General features: G+C 38.8%; 1 protein-coding gene across 2 annotated transcripts in view; it reads right to left on the bottom strand.

The window, feature by feature from the left end:
• The window catches only part of CREB5 (cAMP responsive element binding protein 5), a 217,246-nt gene that overhangs the window by 174,268 nt on the left and 20,945 nt on the right, over positions 1–22,033 (bottom strand). For both annotated transcript variants that reach the window (XR_007378239.1, XM_048951683.1), the window contains exon 4: positions 21,103–21,224. Coding sequence is in view for 1 of the 2 variants with exons in the window: in XM_048951683.1 (XP_048807640.1) it covers positions 21,103–21,224 (122 nt within the window). In the remaining variant the exon portion in view is untranslated. The remainder of the gene's footprint in view (positions 1–21,102; positions 21,225–22,033) is intronic.

Genomic DNA, 22,033 nt, shown 5'->3' with positions numbered 1-22,033 from the left:
TCTTTTTATCCTATTTCCTTGGATAGGATAGCTGTTATGTTATCAGCAAGACGTTCTGAGATGCACTAAGTGATTCAAATGCTATCTCAGCCCACTAATCCCTAGCAAACTACGCAGTGACGCTGAGAAGCATGGCACAAGATGCAGGACAGCCTATGAAGTGCTAAGCCAAGCCATCTGAAGGCTGCGGCAGTCACCACCATGCCTTGAAATCCACAGGGCCCATGTAAGTACTACAAATCCCCTTCAGACCATTGCCTCACGAGTGACAGCCCTGCACAAAGTCAGTGCAATGCAGCTGACCTCTGATGTGCCTTTCCACTTTGCCTCTGCCCCTCAGTACCTGAAATGCACAGTCACCTCCACTGCTCTCTTCCTTCCACCTTCTGAGGAAAATGCATATGAACTTCTTGCAGAGTCTTGTTAAGCCTCCCTGCCTATCCACCACTTTGACTGCCAGTTTAAACAAACGCTCCGAGTCCTCTGATATTATGAACGAAATGCAGGGGATCTAGAATTTTTGGTCTTTTATCTTAATTTTTGTGACATGATCTAATTACAGACATTCAGTGGTGCCCTCTAATTACCAGAAGAAATGAATACTGAAAGATGACCCTTGTCTTCCAGGATTCCCTCCCCTCTTCCCCCACTATCCTCCTCATGCCCTCTTCATCATGACTGTTTCAGGCTGAGTTTTTAACACACCAGGCCTTCTTTACACACGCAGCAAGCAATATGTGGTGTGTACCAGATGTATCCATGATAAACCACTCAGAGGAAAGAAAAAAAAAAAAAGTGTGATATAAAGGAAATGCAATGAGCATATTTTAAGGGAGAAGGAAATTTTGGAAGACTGGTGTCACCAGAGTTTGAAAGAAAATAGTTTCTCTGTGAGAAAAGATGACATCAGATTGCATGCTTATGTCTTGAAGTTTCCTACAAATATCTTGCATTCTCCTCAGGGTTGCTCATTCCAGATACAATTAATTGGCCAAGATAGCAATTTAAGCATTATAGCACAAAGAGCTTCTTCTGCTTAAATAAGCATCAGTAATACTGTCTATAGCCTCATTTGGGTCACTTGGGGCATTTTGCACTGCTAACAATACATCCCATCCTGCTAACTGGAAAGCTGCAAAATAGGTGAATCACAGCTGTCTGCTTAGCCCTATATAGTTTGTCATACTTTATGCAAAAGCCATAAACTCACTATTTTGTTTCTTCCAAGTTGCCTATTGTGACTTTTATAAACAGGAACTTGGCAGCATGTCAATGGTGCAAACTGATTTCCTTTTCTAAATACAATTTAAAAAAAAAAACAAATAAACAAAGTTACGCTTGCTAATGAAACATTATATGCCATGCTGGAGCTAGTTTTTCTCAAACGTACTCTCTAGAACAGACGGAACATCAATAAACACAAAACAGCAAACCTTTTCATAAAAAGTATGTTTAGAAGAAAATACATTCTCTGCAGAACTTTGTCTTAGGAAAAACTGGCTTATATCTGTAATGTTATCTTGGGGACCCAATTATGGTCCCATTAGATTGCTCTAAACAAGTGAGCTTGCCATGAATTCAAATGGAGAAGGACTAGTAAGAAACCTTGAAAGTAGAAGAGATTTGCTAGTACACATACTAGGTGCAATTCCTAGAGGCCTCAACTGAAATTAAGGCCTTATTGTGTGGAAATCTGTATAGACATATCGGTTGGCTATACTTGCACACAAGCCTTACAGTCCAGAGAAAGAGCAAAGAAAGAGAAATGAGGGAAAAGCAATATGCATAGCCAAAACTCAGGAGTCAATGGAAGGGCTCTTTCTCCCAGTTAAATGTTTTATCCACTACTTTACATAGTTTTTCTATGTCTAATACTTGACCATAGATTCAGAAAGAAGGAAATTGTTTTGTTGTTGGTAGTGTTTTGTGGTTTGTTTGTTTGTTTCTAAGGAAAAACAAAAGTCAGCAACAGTATTATAAGCTCAACTCAGATTTATCATTTAATTTTTGTAAATTAGAGACAATGCCCATATAAAATAGGTACTCAAAGAACTTTCTCAAAGTAGGTGCGTGTCAAGTTTTGAAGGAGAGGCAATTAGACACCCAAAAGCAGCTGCCAGATTTGGAGGCCAGTCAGAGGGTAGTTGAAACCTGGTTTTCCTTTCTTTATTGTAAGGAGTTTTTTGTTTTTATCCATCATGAAACAGAAAGCTGAGGGGGAGGGCAGCAGTCCTCCAGCAACTGCTTTAAACAAGCCTTTGATAACACTAACTGAATGCACTAGGCTTTTCAACATTATGCAAACCATTTATAATCTGTTAATAGCAGATTCCCAGAGACAGCACTTTGGCATTTAAATTTGTTATATTTTATTTAAAGCTTCTTTGAAATTCTCATCATTGATTTCACTGGCATAAGTTATTGGCATCATGCATGAGTTACAGCAGTGGCTGCTTGACTGCATTCAATAACTAGAGCATTTTTTTAGACAGAGCACTTGGTAAAGGAGAGCAGGGATGGTAGCAACAAAACAGCCAGTGATTTTCCATTCAGGCAGTTTCAAGCAGAAAACCAGAAGGCTTAACTTTTCTGCTAAGAAGTCAAGTGGAAATGCTGCTACCTTGGTAATAAAATACACCTCCAAAATATTCTTTTAACTCACATCCACTGCAACAGTTATGTTGGGCCTGGCTGGCTAGTTCTACATAGAGACTAACACAAACTACCAGGAAAGGCCCAGGAATCAAGGTCAATGTTGGTATCAAAAAACATCCAGACCGAGCATCTGCTTCATAAAACGTGTCATAGGTCCTACCAGTGGTTTGGGTTGGCAAGTGAACTGGCAGGAAGCAAATAGTTTTGGTCAGTGCAAATTATACAACAAACACCAAAGCATCAAGCCAAGTTAACCAAGTTAATGCATCAAACCTTCTGGGAGGTAATGACAAAAGCAAGCGTGCATTTGTGTGCATAACTGTTTCAATCAACTTTCAGCTGACATTCAGGAGATGAGAACCAGTGCAGTCTAGATCTTGGTCCAAAAGAATTTAGAGAACTAGGCTCATTATTTGGAAGCAGTTCAGGCAGTTACCTCCTGCAGCTGCAGACAGACTTGATAAAAAACCAACAAGAGCAGAAGAGCAAGAAACCAACAAGGGTCCTGGAAACAGCAGGGTTTACTGTCCGCAAAGGTGTGCAATTTTGGTCTGAAAGTTACAGCTTGCAGGGATTGCTGAAAGAGGAGTTACAGCAAGTAAACTTAGTGACCAAGGTGGTGCGAAGCTAGAAATCTTCTCAGGACAAGAGAAAGAGATCAGAAATGCAACTCTTTGGGCTCCAGAGGTGCTCTGCAGGTCAGGAACACTGGGAACAGCAGAGCCATCTTTCTCATTCTACAAGAATTTCTGCATAACTTCAAATGACTCCATATTCTTCTGACTTACATCTAAAACTAGATGAGTATCTTCACCTAGAGAGCGCTTGGAAGTGACAAGCTTTTAGAGACCGCACAGTATACCTAGAAAGGCAAAATAATACAGCAGCTGCATAATGGAGGGGATTTTGAGGGGCAAAGAAACAAGTACACACAGCTCCATAAAAATTCAGAGTAGAATGCATTTGAATTCCAGCATCACAGAAATGATAAGATCATAACCCAGACACCAATACCTAAGCAAAACAGCAAAAATAAACAACAGTTCTTTGGTGATTAGCAACGGGAAAACAGAGAATGACATGTAAAAAATGTTGCATCCAGGCAGCATTGCAAGATCTATTCTACAGAGGACAGATCATCTGCAGAAAATTGTATCCAATTTAAGTAATTCTGGTTCTACATCCAAATCTGGGCAATAAAAATCACAAGTCCTCTAGACTGAAAAAAAAATCTTACTGAGATTACATGCTGGTGGTAGTGGAGTACCAACGTCTCAAAGTAGGACACATTTTGCTCAGCTTCCCTTTTGACTGGAGTAAACAGAGAGAACGACAAACAAGCAGCACTATATTTGATAATGCTACCAGACAATCATCCAGTTGTACACGCTTCCAGTCACATTAATTAAATGCGGTGTGGAGCCATCCTGGGGAAATTACGCAAGTTCCTTCAGAGTATCACACAGTTCTGAAATGCTTTGGTGAGGCCTCATTGTACCTGAGGAGCCAGAATGCTCATCTTCCTTTCCTAAGTAATTGGCCCACCTGTAATGATGTAATCCAGCTGGACAGACAGCATTGTGCAAGGAGGCAAAACTTAATTTAAATGATGGAAAGCAGGAGTTTCAGCTGAGCCATGAAAGAAACGGGGCAAGAATTCATACTTGAAGACCACAGAGAAACATTATTTTTCCTGAACACTTTTCTCCACGCAGCAGATTTTGCCTATAAAGAGAAGGACAGTGGTATGTCTACAACTGAAGCTACTCAAGAGCTGAAAGTTGAGGGACAGAAGGAATAAGCAGCACCAAAACCCCATTCTTACAAATGGCTAAATAAGAGTGTGCTGGCATTAAAGAACATCTTACCCTAGAACACAGTAACAAGCCTACTCATTGTAAACCTACTTAACCAAAGATTAGAAGTTATCACTACACAGGGCACAAAGTATAAGTGCTGTGGAGTCCAAGAATTGCTGCTGGATTTTTCTTCATCATCAGAAGACCACAGAAAGGACTATGTTCTGGAAATCCATTTGGTTCCATTGTCTGAGCATAAGGAAATAGGTTTTCTAGTAAGATAGCACTCTGAAGGTGATACTGTGCATGTTTTAGACTGTCTCTAGGAAAATTACTGTGGTACAAAGCCTCATCACAGACAGTATTATAAAAACTTAAACTGAAGATTGCATCTAAATATAATTGCCTTCAGCATTGCCAGCAATAAGCATACAGGAAAAGGTAATGCAAGCCCAATGTCATACTGCAAGAGTCATTTCCCAAATATCTTACAACTGAATGCTTAAACTCTTCTCAAATACTTGGCACAAGTTATCAGATTCAAGATCAAAAAGCTTAAAAGCCAATTCTATCTGTGACTCAGCACAAGGTCTCCTCTAAAAGGGGGCACCAACTCACGTCTCTGACATGCAGTTGTGAAAGTGTTTGCAAAGCTGAAACCTGTGAGGTTGGATTACTTGAGTTGGCCCAGAATTCTACCTAGTTTCATGCTTTCAAAAAATACCAACAAAAAAGTCAGTTAGTTTATTCATATTTAAGAATTATGTCTCACACAGTAAGCCCAGAAACTTTAACCCTCCCAGTAAGATTTATTAAGTATTGTCAGTGATGCATAAGTTAATCATTCAAAGAAAACCTATCCATTATAGAGAGAAATAAAAGAAATGTAAACTCAAAGTTCAAAGTTAAAAAAAAAAAAAAATAAATAAAAAATTGTGTGATAGTAGAGAATATTGTTCTCCTAGAATATTTGCTTTAAGGCAGAAATATGATAGTCTGAATTCTAATAAGATATTATTAGGATCTGGACAGACTGATGTAGGGAGTCCAAAATGATTATTCTTCCTCCAAAAAGGACAGACAACGCACTACCCTACAATACTTGGTATGTTTCTTCTTGCAGTAAACATTACTAATGCTCCTAGAGAGGAGCTGACCTTGCCAACCAATTACATTATGCTAATTTGTCTGTTACTATAACTCCTACAGAGGCATTCACAGCTCAAAGCAGGACAGAGATTTATATTGTCTCCTCCAAGCTGCAGACTACAAACATTAATCTCTCTTTCTCCTTCCAGTTACAACTCTACATGGCAGTATCTACATGCAGCACCACTGCACGTTCAAAGCAACAGTTCTCACCAGCTTTATTTGACTTAAAAGGCCGGTCATGGCTGTATCTTGCTCTTTTAATAACTGTCACTCTATCTAAGAAAGCATATGCTTGGTAACAGCTGTTTTCCTATGAAAACATATGGTTTCTCATATGCTTTTGAAAACACCACAGGAATGGATTCACTTGCTAGACACTAGTGCCATGTCACTACATCAACCAACAAAATCACTGAAAGGAAACTGCAATATCTTTTCTAAGTTATACCCATGTACAAAAATAAGTATTGTTTCAAAGCAACAAAAAGATCATTCAACTGAAAACATTCAGTGTAAAAATAAGGCTCATAATTTAGGAGTTCTGTGCATTACAGAGTTATTTAAAGATGGAATCAGAACACTGGTCTGCAGACAGGCAGCAAATACCATACTTCACACAAGTACTTTATAGTCCATATTGCATCACGAGAAAGATTCATGAGATCTGGTTCTTTTAACTGCTGGCAAGATCAGAAGTTTCCTCAATATGTTTCACTGCAACTTGATAAACAAATTATTGAAAAAAGTTGTGTCACAGCAATTTAATAAACTACTGTCCATCAAGTAAAGCATAGTAATTGACCCTTACGTGCTTTTCTCCCTGTGTATTGATGGTTTAAGAAAACGCATTCTCCTTCATATTTATGGCAAGCTAAGACTATCTGCAGTACCAGTTGCACTTCAAAGAAGAAAAAAATAAGCTAACTTTTTGGGCTACTTTATCCCAGATATGTGCAGTTTTGGGCCAGACTAAACTGAAAGCTATATTTTAGTAAAACCATTCCTGTTTGACTTAAACTTGTTATCCACAATCTAGGTCATCATTAGGAAATAAAAGGAGGATGAGTTGATTTATAAATGTACATCTCATCTTTCCCAACATATTGACTAGTTTTGTGTGGTAACAGGTATTTTTGTAAGGCACAGTAAATGTGAGAAAACTTAAATGTGTATACAACAGAAGTTATCATTCAGGACATAACACAGAAAATCAATGTATATATAGAAAAATATTGCTCACCTACATTTCTTTTCAGAATCAGAACATTAGATCTTCCATCAAACCACTTAATTTTCTGGTAATGACCAACATGTGATATATTTCTGATGTCTACAAAATTTAATTTTCTACTCATTTTCCAGATGATGAACAAAGGGAAACTGCTCTTGCTGCATAATTAACGTAGCTTATACTCCTACCACGAGTGCATACTACCACAAGCAGCATGGATATATGCATAAGGCTATATCCACACTACTCTTATGAAACAGTCTCATCTACAACCTTTTTATGGATGCAGCCATGGATCACACTATGTAGACTCTACCAGGTTCAGCAAAACTCAATCCATGCTAGAAGTGACTTAGCACCGATTACATTATGTACATATACCTTCTGTATTAAACCACATCTTTAAAATACATAGTAAAAGGAGCGTATAATGTGAAAACAATTTGCTGCTGAGGCATTCCAATCAGTTCAGTGAGTCCACATGAGAAAAACGTGGTCCCTTCATGAAGTTTTTAAAATTCTCTATTACAAGTAAAACTTTTAATTATCTTTGAACTAACTGTAAATGGTGGAAGCCTCTCTGCTTGATAGCAGAGAAAGGGAGCATTTAAAATTACTGGAGTATTACATTGCTTCACACAGCAAAAGGGGGATGAGGGTGTCTAGCTAGAGTTGCTCATTGAAATCGAAGAGATGGGAATCTGATCCAAACAGTGTCTGTACAGGCAGCACTTCAAATTCCTTAGTTTCTAGGCTCTTTTACACTGTATCACTAGTCTTTAAATGCATCAACTTCAGAACAAGCAGAGATTCTTTACTTTTTTTTTAAAAAAAAAAAAAAAAAAAAAAAAAAAAAAAAAACAACAAACCATGCTGCAGTATTAGGTAATTTAATCTTGTTGGCAATGTAATAGTTATGGTATAATCCCCTGCATTATAAAAGTAATTGCCATAATCATAACCTACATTCAATTATTTTTCTACAGTGCAGCTGCGGCAGTTTCCCACTCCCAACCTGCCATCCTATCACTGAGGAAACATAAAGGGGCAGCAAGCAGAGCTCACAAAACACTGCTACAGCCCATCCCTCTCCCCTTCCTAATAGCAAGTGACTCCCCATCCCAGTTAATAAAGAGCTCCTTGTCCCTGCATTATGGAGTGTAATCTTTAAAAGATTACATTCTCATTTGGGAACAAGCCAAGAGCCAGTGGGAAATTCTCTAGTAAATTGGATAGGGAGACAACAATATGAAGGGCAGCTGGATGAGAGCACATTTTTTTCAGGGCATTCCTGTTCCTCTGGTATTGTTAGAAGTCCCGCAGCCTTGGTTCTTTTCACTGCTGTGTTGTCACGATAATGCTATTCAAGAAGGGGATACGGATTAACTGTTTTGAAGATGGAATGTGAGGAAGCGAATATTGAAAAGCAGTGAGGAAAAAGAAGGAAAGCCCAATTATATTTTTTGAGTCTTACCGTCTTACATAAATACAAGGGAAGTTGCACTCTGTTGTGAAACACTACTAAGTGACTCAACTACAATAGTAAAGTGTTTGGTCTTGTTTTTACTCAGACTGCCACCAGGAAGCCGGTTTGAGCCCTCCATTGCTAACAATATACTAAGAAGCACTTTGAAACATATCCCTTATTGCCCCTTTTCCCTTGCCTTCATCTTCTCACAGATGCATCTGCTTTGCGGAACCTGTTTTCACCCCACACTACCTCCCATCCTGGATGGAGAAAACAAACCAAAACAACATGGGACAGGCATCCTTATCTCATCTGAATACAGAAGGATGCCAGTGAATGGAAAAGTCAGTGAGATGTTAATTTTATTGTTCTTTAAAACTGTTTTCTGAGGATATAACAAAAATTTATGCAGAAGACTAGACATGTGTTTCACATTAATTTAGTCAATAATAATGCATATCTACTACTACCTCTGTGCCACATCTTGTTTGAAAACAAAGTCTCAAGAAAAGAAAGTAGAAAGAAATTACTTTCTTAATGGACCAGGTTAATGAGCATTTCACTAGAAAAATAAGTTTTTTAATCACAACATGAAATTGCAATTAATTATGTTTCACAAATGGAAAAAAATATATTAGAAGGGATTTTAAAAAAGAAAGTTGTAACAGAAGAGCAGTTGAAAGATTATTTTTATTCTTAGACAACCGTCAACTAAACTGCAACTTTTTTCACCTACAGAGCTCAAGTAACAATAGCTACCTATATTTTATACAAGGCAGTAACAAAGATGCATTAAAACAGAAGATTGGCTGCAATTTGGGAAGTCCTGATTCAGCAAACCATCTCTTCAACAAGCCCCTATACACATGCTTGAAGTTAGCCACATGTTTAAGAACTATTTAAGTAGATGGTCTTTGGCCTCATTTCAGAAAAGCATTGATATACACATTTAACTGGCTGAGATGGATGAAGCAAAGAAAAGGCACTGGGATAGGGAAAGTGTACCTGAAAAAGATTCAGGCCAAACAATAATCCACAAAGTAAGAACTTATGTGCTAAGGCGTAATACACTTAATGCCTTTCCTAGTTTTCATGAAATGTCTATGTTGGCATGCACATGTGCATGAGTTTACTGTATTGGAACTAAAAGATAGTATTAATGGGAACTATGGTAACTACTTGTCATTAGAGAAACAAGCCTTACAGAGATATTACATGCCATGGGATATGAAGACCTGAGATAAGAGTATGAGGAAAATCAAATACATTTCAAAACAACTGAAAGCAGAAACAACAATATCCCTTCTCTCTCTCTTTTTCAGAAAAATATTCTAATACTTATCAGCTGAACATCTCCATCTTGCTCTTGTCAAGGGATGCAGCTCTACATCTCTATTCAACATTAAGAGGAGAAACTGACTCAGTTTCCACAAGGCATAATTTCATCATCAAATCATCCGCCTGCAGTGCCCAGCAGTCCTCAGGCTGCTCTGTATATCTGGCTGTTGAGAGAGGAATTACTGAATTGTAGGAAGGTCCTTCAGACACCCAATTTACTAGACAGCGGCTTTTCAGACCAGGACCTTAAAAAAAACGTGCAGCCCTTCAGCAAAGTGAGCAATCTGATCATGCTCCACTCCATGAACAAGGCCTACTTGGAAATGAACTATAAGAAAGCAGCAGCTGTGAAGTATGGCAAAACTGTGCCAGTGCTGGTGAATGGGAAACAGGTGAAAATCAGCATCACAGAGAAGCCCAAAGCATCTATGATTCTATGATCTTCAAACTCTTATTTCGATGGATACTCCTCAGCTCTCCATCTAATTGATGTTGCTGTTCCTCTTCTTCACTGTGAACATTCCCCTTCATTTTCCTAACCAGGTCCTGACTTCAGGTCAGGAATAAGTATTTTATATATATACTCTTATATAAGTATTGGTGATTAGTACTTCTTTTCACACCTTTCCCCCCTTCAGCAACCCATACTTTCCTGCCTCCTCTCTCCCATACAGTGTTAGGACACGAGGGATGACTCCAAAATCAGACTCTACCATCAGTAGGAATGACAGGTAATATATTTTATTTTCCTAATTGCTAGAAAAAAATGAGGTCTGAGACAAAGAAAAAAAATACTGCTGATAAAAACACAAAATGAGCAGATGGGGCAGCTTTCTTCCATGTGCCACTGCCATACCACTTCTCAGTGAGAAGTGGTGAAGCCAAAAGATACCCAGCTTCCTTTCTGTTCCAACAGCAAGCACAGAGAACAAAGCAAAAAATAAAGAGAAACCTCTCCTCAAACAAGGGAAGAAGAGGAGAAAGAACAAATCTCTCTTAACACAAGCGGGCAAGCCACACTGCACACACACATTTACTTTAATGTCTGTTGAGAAGGAACTGAGTGACCTAATTAGCTAATGACTGTAGGGCACTTTTAGCCAACTGAAAGGTGCTGTGGCATGGAAGTCAAGAACCTCCATCATTATATGCATTACACTTGGAGCCTGTATGGCTCAGAGACTGCCTGAGCAGTACTCCCTTAATGTGCATCTTTTTATATTGGTGGTGAACTATTTTTGTGTTTGTTCAGGGTTGTTTTTTTGGTTTTTTGTTTTTTTTTTTTTTTTTACTGCACTTCCTTTTGCAGTTGTCTCTTCAGGTTAGAAATTCCCTTTCTAAGTGAGAAGCAAATAGTCTAGAGCCTGTGTGTCTTTCATCGGTGAACAGCATCACAGGTTTTTACCAACCTCGCCTCTCACTCATCTCTCAGGCTTTCTAGGAGGAGAGGGAGGAAAACATGCTTGCATGCAGAATATGATTTGTTTTGTGATTGTAACTTGGGCACTTCTACCTGAACTACAGCTTCTTTCAGTTGATATCAACAGACCTCCTTTAGAAAAATGATGCACAGCAGAAAAGACCAACTGCTGTTTGTTGTTGGAGAACAGGGTCAAAACAAAATCCATTTTGCTACAGTGGGAGGAGCGATTAAAAAGCCACAACAAATGAAAAGAGAGAATACAAAGCTTAAAGGACAAGGTAACAAGTTTCCTTAAAATTTACATTGTACGTCTTTTACTGAGACTCAGAAAATGAGTAAAACATTTTTTAAAAAGTTTCCAAATAACTTCTGGCATAAAATCAAGAGGGGCAGTAGTCATTTTCCAGAATTCCAAAGAAAGGGAAAAAAAAAGACTTCTCCAGAAGCACAACAATTTTTCTATCCCCACTGAGCATATTTTTCCCTCAAGATGATTTCACTTAATAACAGTACGCTGCAAACAATCATTAGGCAGGAAAAAGAGGGTCAGGACAGGGATAACAAAGATGAAAAAGAAAACTGCTGAGAGTTCACCTCTGGTGTTTGTTTTGAGGCACCCTTAGGATTCAAGTGGGACTACATGCATTGTATTCAAAGATTTAGTTCTTTTAAAAACAAACAAAACTGGCAAGGGCCATCAACCAGAAAAAGTTCCTCTCATAATCATAAAATAAAGTCAGTTCTTGTTTATTCTTTTATATGATAATCTCAACTTCTCTATTGATTTTTAATTATTTTTTTTTAAAGGTGAATTAAACTTTAAGACTAATGTCCATTTTCTTCAGGGACAGCTTTTTTTTTTTTTTTTTTTTTTTTTTTTTTTAAATAAATTGTGCTCACATTTTCTCAGCTTTTTTTTTTTTTTTTTGGCTGGGCTTTCCTTATCAAGTACTTTGAATCTTTTATACAAATTCTGGGGTAGCACAGTCTTCTTAGCAGCTTGTAGCCATTGAAAAGCAAGGCAATAATCCATCTAGGTTTAGGGCGTTTTCATAGAAGTGATGCAGAGCTCTGTCAATTTTAATGTTATGCTATGGAGAGTGCATGTAGCTCTCTCCACTTTAGAGGATTAAAAGTGACCTCTCTTACCAAAATCAATAAGGGCAGCTTGCTGTGACTAATAGGTTGTAGAAATTCAAAAGAGGCTGTTTGTAACACTGAGTTCATTCTCCTTGCCCAGCCCCAGACTGGCTGGCAGATCTGCACTTTGACATGTACATTCACGTGGCAAACTAATGTCTGTTATCCTCCCGGGGACCAAGCAAGCCACACACATTTCAAGGAAGAAAGCAAACTGATATTTATTTGATAAGAGAGGATTTGGCAACTTCTGTAAAGAAGCATGTGAGAGAAAGAACAATAGTTAAAATGTATATTTCTGCATCTCTGGTATGGTTTTTAAAAGAGCCAGACATATTAGCAGGATCTCAGCTAAGTAATCAGATACTTCACATCTCTCCATGAACTGAGATTTTTTTCTCATCTCTGAGGAAAGACTTATTCTTCCTTCAGATCTTTGCATAGCTGCAATAGACTAAAAAAACTTCAAATTCCATTAGGGTCAGTGGAGCTGCCCCCACAAGGTATGAAATGATGCATCCAAAAGTAGTAATCGTTTAACTACTGTAGTACATGCTCAGTTGTTCTGGCTTCTCTTAACCACTACTCCTTCAGTTACTCTGAAGCACTTCAGTTCTAATGATCAAGTTTGGTGGCTTTTAGTAAGAGAATAATATTGTGCAGTATTGGAAAAGGGTCATGCTACACAACTGCTGTAAAGCAAGTTTCTTATTTCTCATTTTGTAACACTAAAGGCTACCAGAAACTCATACCAGGACCTCCTACTTTACGATTAAAATACCCTTATTCTCTTGGATGCTTCTAACTTCCAATTTATTTTGCTTGAGGTACAAATTTAAGAAAAAAAAAAAAAAAACCTTACCCACAGTACTTAGCGTGTAGATATTTTATCCATACAACAATCACCATCATTGTCTTTATGCCAAAAACACAAGATTTGCCTTGGGGGAGCAAGGGAGAAAAGGGGGTGAAGGGGGAGAAACCCAACTGTAAAGGTTTAGGAGTCCCTATGGAGGTTTATAAATAGATGACTGCCATGTGCAAAATGTGAAAGAAATCCAGTCAACATTAAAACTCGTTGCTGTTTTGAAATCTTATAACTGTGTCCACTTTGACAGCAGACAAAGTTTGCAAGCAAAAAATAAGTCAGGAAATTATTAGCATTTGAATTTTGGCAAAATAATAAATATATAGAGGTATAATCAATAAATAATAGGAAAGATCTGCAAGTGAACCACCAATTAATAATAAATAGGACTTGGCACAAAGTAACTGCCAATGTGGATCTCATTAGATGGCCATGGAACCTGTTCCCACAGCAGCCCTTTCTGAGGGAGGGAAAGGTGAGGTAACCAAAATGTCTGCATACCCACCCCCTCACAGCCCTGGAGCTCCAGGATTGCAACCACCTGGGCCAAAATGACAACCTTATGCTGAGTGAAGGCCATGCCATGGTTCTCCAGTCTTTAATTGATAGGTTTCCCATTCTCAGCTTTTGGACCTTTGCTCTGAAATTCCTCCTACACAAAGATGACCGAAAACGTGCAGCTCTCCCATTCTCACTGGAGAGTGAGAATTTCTCTCTCTTCTGCTCACCTTTTATTAATGATACCTCTTAAAAACAGAAATGCCCCCAAGCAAGCAATATCAGTTAAACAGATAAATAGTTCACACACCAGGCAGGGAGAAGGAAGAGGGGAAGAGACCCTGACTTATTAGACTAGAAACAGACATACCATATTAATACAAGGAATAAGCATATGGTTCTAATAGACTTTCTTAAAATGATTTATCAGCTGTGATTAAGCCCTCAACCAGCATGTCTATCTTCATAAATAAAATAAAAGTGCACCTTGCTCTGAAATATATCAGCAGTATCTTATTACCTAACCAACCCAATAGGCTGCAGTCCACTTAAAATTTGGCTCTTGGGACCAGAGTTTGTATTTAATAGCAGAATGTAAGCTCTAAGGAGATTGCCAAGATTTACAGGCTTTACCTAAAAGACAGACTTACTGAAAACACTACTAGAAGCAAGGTTTATCCCTTCATCAGATGCCATCCAGTCCATGCTGCTGTAATCTAAGCATGTACCAAGAAAGCTGTGCCATTAAAAACATCCATAGGAAGACCAAGGCAAAACACACAACAGCTATGCAATGTTGTTCTGAACGAAATATCAGAATGAAATCAGGCAGTCTTCCTTTTTTGGGGATAGCCAAAATATACAAAACACAACTAAAACCCAAACATTACAGGAGAGTGACTCAACTTCACTGGGACAGAGACAATATGAAGCAGAAGGAAAGTGGACTGCCCTGACTGAGCTCTGCAGGGTGATTCATCAGCTGGAATTCAGAAGAACATGGAAGGATTATGGCTAAGGAGATTTAGCTCAATCAAAAACGTATGCCCTCAAATATTGCCTTTCTGCATAATATAGGCTGGAAAAGCATTCAGGCCTTCCCTCAGAGTATGAGGATCTAAATACAAAAATCCATTCAAATACGCTCCATTGCAACAGAAGAAGATAAGACAGACCTGCCTGCCAGCAGAAAATAAAATGTACTGACAGAAACAAGTGAAGTTAAAGCCCATTCCTCCAAATATTTTTGCAAGGTCATGTTATGAACTCTGTTGTCTTGAAAGTTTTTCTGCACAGCTCTGTAACAGTTCAGCATGCTAACAAAGTGCCTGGAATAAGTGTCTCAACTACAGATATATGCTCAAAACATGACTCAAAGTCACTGGACCAAAGTGCCAACTGCAGAATTCCTATATAAAATGCATCACCACATGTCTACTATGAAAGCACCACAAGTTAAGAAAAGCAGCTGAAGTATAGCAAGTCTACCCATCTGGAGAGAGGAGGAGAGCATTCTTCCTGTCTTTAGCAACGCTGAATAACAGCTGATAAATCTTTAACACACATGGTTTGCGCGATGCCCTGTGCTGAGACTGCGGAGATATGGAATCAATCCGAGGCTCTGCCACAGACTTCCTCTGCAATTTTTAGCACATCACTTGAGTCCAGATCCTTTATGGTAGCTCAGTGATTTGCTCCTGCTTTATTTCAGTGAGAGCAAGACACCAAAATGCCTTTGAAGATCCCTATCAATCTTTTGGGGTTACAGTGCTAAAGATATTTTAGGAACCGAAAGACACAGAAAACTGCTTGGTGGAACAGTGGAAAGGACCCAACTCCCTTGGAAATATCACTCAATGCTTGCAATTCTTTCAGGAGCCTGGTGTACTGCTATGAAAGAGTTCTGGAAAACAGCATCTTCTGCAATCTCCTTTTCCTTAGAAGATAAGAAAAAGAGCATTCTCCTTCTCTATAAGAATGTTGCAAAAGTTAATTTAGATAAAGGTGACTATAAACCAACTGTAAGCCCAAAAGTAGATGAGAAAGACTTTTTAACTTGATGGAATTAGCACATATGAAAACTCAACCCATTGGAGAACTTCTGATACAGGGTGATAGAGTATCTTTACAGTACTTGAATACACCACGCAAAAGAAATGCTATGAAATTAAGATACTTCAACACACATACAGATGTTACATTCAAAAATTGAGAACTATTACACTTCAATCTGAGTCTGGGGTAATATTTTGGATTTTGAATTTTAGAATTTTGAGTTATTGACAACAGCTTAACTGATTGATAAAGCAACAGTTGAAGCTATTACTATTCCTACAACTGTAGGAATTGTAGGAAAAAAAATACAATTGTACCCTGGCATTTAAGTACTATATTAACATAAATCTTTCTTAGTCTTATTTTTCTTCTGTTATACAACCCACCACATAATACATTCAGTCATAAGAGGAGAATAAGCAGTCAGAAGGAACCTGACTTGAAAAAAACTATGATTCTTCTGACATGTTTAAATAAGTGTGCATGTGTGTTTATGATTGCATAATTTAAAAACTATTAAGTAGTATTTAGACACAGGCCTTTGTTTTCTTCGGGTGTACAACATGCCAATCAATGAGGATTGAAAAGCGTTCTGGAAGAAGACTTGCTTATGAGTTCGTTGGTTTGTAATATTTCATAAGTGAAATACAGTTGTTTCTAAACACTCGTCTCTGAAACGTGTACATGAACAATATTCTTGTTTCACCTCAACCAGCCCCCTAAGGTTTAGCATATTTTCAAGGGAAGAAGGAAGCTAACAGGATTGCTGTAGAGGCAGGGCACATGCTCGGAAGTTATACCATTCCTCATCACCACACTACAGCACTGACACTACTTCTCACAAGACCATACTCAAGTTCAACTTGCAGATATCTTATGCTGCAATACTAGAAAACTGAAGCAAAAGAAAAAAAAAGAAAGAAAGAAAGAAAAAAAATGTTCTTAAAACACGACTCTGTGTTTTGCACTTTAATCACATGAACATATTTGACCATAATTTATTTCTCCACTGGACTATTTCATTTTGCTGATACTTTTCTAGCAGAAAGGTGCCTATGGTGGAACAGCATGCCTAGAACAGAAGCATTAAGTCAAGCAGAGAACTTGCTGGCTATGAGCTTTCTGAACTGGTCGTGAACTTCCCACATTATAGTCGGACTCTAGATGTGAGTAATTGTTTACATATTATCTTGATGCATTGAACACTGATTAGAAGATTTCAAAATGACAGGATATGCCTTCACAAGCAATGCATGCAAATTCCAACAGGAGTTATTATTTTAAAAATACTTTCATGTTGAAAACATTCAACTCACTGCTTCTAAAGGTTACTTTATGTGATATTCTACATGTTACTGAGCGTAATTCCATTCTGTCTTATTCCATGCAGGAAAGTGAGGCATGATGCATTTTAATAAAGCAGGTCCAGTTGTTCAGAAATGAATCCTAACCCCTCCCATCCTTGACAATTTCCTCAGACCCAAACATAATGCTCAAAGCATGATGTGGCAGCAGGGCTTATCCAGCAGCAGAAATGGCCGTATTTGCAGGTATAACCCATCACAAGTTCCTTAGATACTTAAATGCTCAGAGCATTGAAAGCCTAAAACATACAGCTAGCACGAAAAGGTGCCAGCATATTCTACTTTGTTGACCTGGGTTGCAAATTTTGCCTATGGCAGAGCTGTCAGTGCTGCAAACCTCAAGTTCCTAAGAGCTGTAGTATTTACTCTTCTGAAAGTGGAAACTTTATAGCTTTTACCTATATTAATTTTGGTAGTGAGTTTGACAAGTTTGTGTCAGGAAGAGTGCTGTTAAGACGATACAGAAAACCTCTCCCATAGGATTACCAGCGTATTTCTTTCTAATCTCTAGCATTCTTTGCTGTCAAGCATTGGGTCATTCTTGGAAGAGACCTTGTGCTAATATTTAATGGTATGGGTAATCAAAGTGACCAAACAAGCTGATAGTTTCATTTCATAGAATTTTTAAGGCTACAGGGACATGTAAAGACCATCTAATTCCAACCACTTGCCGTGGGCAAGGTCATCTTCCCCTGGATCAGCCTGTCCAGGGCCCCATCCAAACTGGCCTCAAGCACCTCCAGGAATGGAGCATCCACAGCTTCTCTGGGCAGCTCCTGCCACTACTTCACCAATCTCTGAGTAAAGAATTTCCTCCTAAATTCTAATCTAAGTCTCCCCTCTTACAGTTTAAAACCATTATCCCTTGTTCTACAACTACAGACCCTTGTAAAAAGCTTCTTCTTGTCTTTCTCATTTCAGTTCAAGTCCAGGGCATCATCATCATTATTAAGTCCACTCAGTCCCCAAGAAGACTAATCCAAGTGTATTTTAGAAGATGACCCTTCATAGATGAGCTTACAGTCTTTGCAGGTAAGACACATCAAGTATAAGAGGCAGAAAGAGACACTACTCTCACTTTACACAGAGAGACAGTGATTTGTTCCAGGTCAAACAACTGGGATATTAATGCACATGCAGTACCTCAGTACTACCTTTCCCAGAAGGGTAAAGCAATGGAATTGGAAAGCATAGCAATGACAGCACAGCAGCACGACCCCAGGCTACAGCAAATAAAGACCTGCTCAAATGCAACAGCCACAGGCACAGAAATAAAAGAAAGAAACTGCTTACCTTCTGACCTCAGGGACACAGTGATCTCCAGAGAGATACCCTTGCCTCCACTGCCTACCCTTCAATAAGGTCTGGGAAGAGGTAAATCCTGGCTCACTCAAGTGCATTGCTTACACCTGAGCTCCCCTGAGTTGGCTCTGCCTTCCCACCAGGTGTTCAATCACTGGTTTGAGTCATTAGCATTTCTGCTACAGGTACACATACTGTTCCTAGAAGTGTTCTCTCAGCACTTCACAGCTAATTTGGGTTGTCACCAACCCACTTAACCAGCGTAATTGCAACAAATTTTCATAGATTACCCACAGGCTCCCACTTTCTTGAAATAAATAAATAAATAAATAAATAAAGAGGGAAAGAAGGAGAAAGAGGCTAACTGGATTGTATCTTTTGAGTTTTCAAATGATGACTCCCAAGAAAGGAAAAAAAAAAAAGAAGTGTTTTTCTCTTACAAGATTTCAGTGTCATGCTGTGTGCTAAGCCACAGCGATATACTAAAATAAACAAAACTTTCTTTCAGAGTGCAAAGAAATTAACCTGACAAAAATATTTTCACAAGACCTTTCTGTGCCATGAGTAAGTTTTCTGCTGGTATTGATCTCCAAGCACTGGTAGGTCCATTAGGAAAATACTACTTTGCACTTACTCCAGGTACAGGCTGCTAGAAGCATTTTGTTAGTAATAGTTATAGAGGAGTCCCTTTTCTTTTGTGGCCTTTGTCTCTAGCATTTGCATAAAGCCCTGCTGGGACCCACTTCAAAATCCTACCTGTCAGTTGGTAATGTAAGAATGAACGTACAGCAGACTAATTGAAAACACAGTATGAATGTTACAGGTTTAGGTAACCAGTGTGAATTTAACCTTTCTTTAAATTTTTATTTAAATGATTTCTCCCTCCTCCTGTCATCCATCTGAACCCTTAAGATCACCACTGAAAAGCTGAACAGATCGATAGAAGGAGTGCAGAATAAGACATCCCGAGGTCACTAGACACCTAGTATCATCAGGTAACCCGATGCCCTTTCGTAGGCTTTAATCACATTATGCAACTACTTTTTGTGAGCTGAAGTGGACTCTGGAACACCAAACCTCATAATTTACAACTAGTTGCACAGAAGTTCACATCAGTAGATTTCTACATATTTCCAGTTCCCAAAAACAAGTGCCATACAGAAAGTACCACCTAAGAATCCTCTTCAGTACTGATACTTTGCAGAGATGTAGGAACACATAGATTCCCTTGATGTTGGCCAGTTCTCCCCTCTGCAACACACAAGAAACAACTAAAGCGTACAATTAGATACATTTATTATATTATAATTCTGTTTCCTCACATTCATCATATGCGTAAAGCTGTGAGGATCAGAGGTCAGTCTGGGATATTTTCCCAGCCTTTGACCACAACTTGGACTCTCATATTTGGACTTTGTACTTGCTCATTTTACTATGTCACAGTCTCTCTCCTCTTCTCTTGTATCTTCCCCCATCTTCCTCCTCATAAGCCACAAATTTCTAGATTCTCTTCCCATATTCTTTCTATATCCCCGCTCTTCCTCTCTTTATCTCAGCAACTAGTGCTCCCACTTCTTCCAAAAAGTGCTCTAATGCCTTCACTTCGCAGACATCAAAGTATTTCAAAGATCCCTAAATGCTGCTACCTCCAGATTTCACAATCCCAAGCATCGACTCAGGCACACGTCTCACATGTATGAATTTTGAATTGGACAGCAAAGCAAGTGATGCAATATACAGCAGCTACAAGAAGCAACACCTATATAGGAAGCAGTTGCAGTTGGAGACACAGACACATGAAACTAACGCTGAGGCATGCGCTAAGGAGAAGTGCCTTCTGGCTGTAGCACCATAGCTGCTGTGTGATCTTCTTTCCATACTTTTAGCCTATGTACCAGTTAATGTTCAAGTTAGACAAACAGATTACTGTGAGAGTTAAGTCAAACAACACAATGTCCAATAGGCGGAGAACCGCAATGGCAGGGGACATAGCGTATGAATTTCCAAGTACTGCAGAATGTGTTCAGTAATGTGTTTCAGTTCTCAGAAGCAACCAGATCACTGGATGCATATTTGAAAAGTTAAAATTTCATGCATTACCTCTTTGCTCTGTAGTGTATTGAGCTATTTCACAGTTCCTTGAAAGTTTTAACATCTCTTTAGGATGCCACAAAACAATGTAACAACCTTCAGACGCACAAACATGCAAAATCTGGTAAAGAGTGGCCTATATAACTCAACATGAATTTAAAAACACTAAAAGTAATAGAACAACTACTGCAAAATTGATACATTATCTACTAAGCTAAATTCCCATCCCCAACCCCAGCATGAATACTTTGTGATAAATAAAGACGCACAACAAAGCTGGCAGCAATGACAGCTAAATCCAAGGATCCACTGTGATGCAGAGGATAGATCAGCACTGCTTTTTAAACTAAATGTCTTCTCATAATTCGCACTTCCCTGTAATGTATTTCAGCAAGTCTGCAATCCTCACTTCAAAAGATGATATAATTTTCCCAAGCCTCTCCCTCAAGAGGTGTGTGGTTTTTATTATAGTTTACTTAAAAGCAGAGACTTGGAATCAAACGCTGGCAAACACATTACACACTTTTAGAAACTTAATGCTTGCTTTTTTTGTTGGTTTGGGGTTTCTTTTGTCAACTGCTAGGATCGTTTGAAAAGCATGTCACAACTTAGAGTGCCACCTAGTTTCTAACCCAAAGGTTACGAGCTGGTAACAGAGTTCAGTCTGCTTTCACCACGACTGTTAAGGGGAGGAAAGGTTCTGCCTGGTGAAACTCACCCTTTTGTTGTTTTCTTCTTCTTGTGCCTTCCTAAACTCGTGCTCTAAGGAGCAGTCGATGTCATTGAAGAGGCCCACTTCCTCACAGTTCTTCAGAAAGCGTGTCGGTGTAGGAGTCTGATCTGAGAATATGAAAAGAAACGATCGCTGATATTTACTATTTGAAGTAAAGGGAGACAGTCTGCCAAAAAAAAGAAAAAAAAGAAAGAGGTTCTAGCTAACCTTTCCAGGCTGCCCCACTCCTACCGCACCATCATTAAAAGCAAACCACACAGCACTGAAGTCTGACACTGTGCACTGCAGACAGACAGTGCTTGCCAGCAGTGTCTGAAAGCAGGCAGCAGTCATCGTTCAACCAGAAAGAAAACAGGCCAGATTTTCACAGAGCATGTAACACAAAAGTATATCCTTCACATGTGGAAATGGTCATTATAACTATGCATAAACTTCCAATAATAGCTGCGTGCAAAACAGCGCACAGACCGCATTATAATGCACATTTACACTGCAGCATGCAGGTAAATGTGGCAGACATGCACTAACTCATGCCTTCAGAGCGTGAAAAAACACCTCCAATGAGCACGTCTCTGAAACACATGGGGTGTTAGCCACGGTATGAAGTTCTGCTTCTAGTGCAATTTTCAAAGAAATGAAACAGCATCAAGGAAAAATAAACTCTGACCCCAAAGAAGCATCCATATCTGTTTTATACCTAAAAGTCATTCATAATACATATAAACTATGAGATCTGGACTAAAAAGATTTTTAAGTTTTCTGCATCTCTAGGAATATTTTTGCCCTCTCAAAAAACCCAGGGTAGGGCAAGATTATTTTGAATCTCACAGGCTGTAGGAACTCAAGCAGGTACAAGATTTTCATCTTCTTTTCAAAAACCTGCAGGACAGATGAGCTAAAGTGCTCTGTAGGGTGT

This window comes from Lagopus muta, chromosome 7 (assembly GCF_023343835.1).
Source record: "Lagopus muta isolate bLagMut1 chromosome 7, bLagMut1 primary, whole genome shotgun sequence".
Lineage (NCBI taxonomy): Eukaryota > Metazoa > Chordata > Aves > Galliformes > Phasianidae > Lagopus > Lagopus muta.
This window is presented reverse-complemented; position numbering and strand designations above follow the sequence as displayed.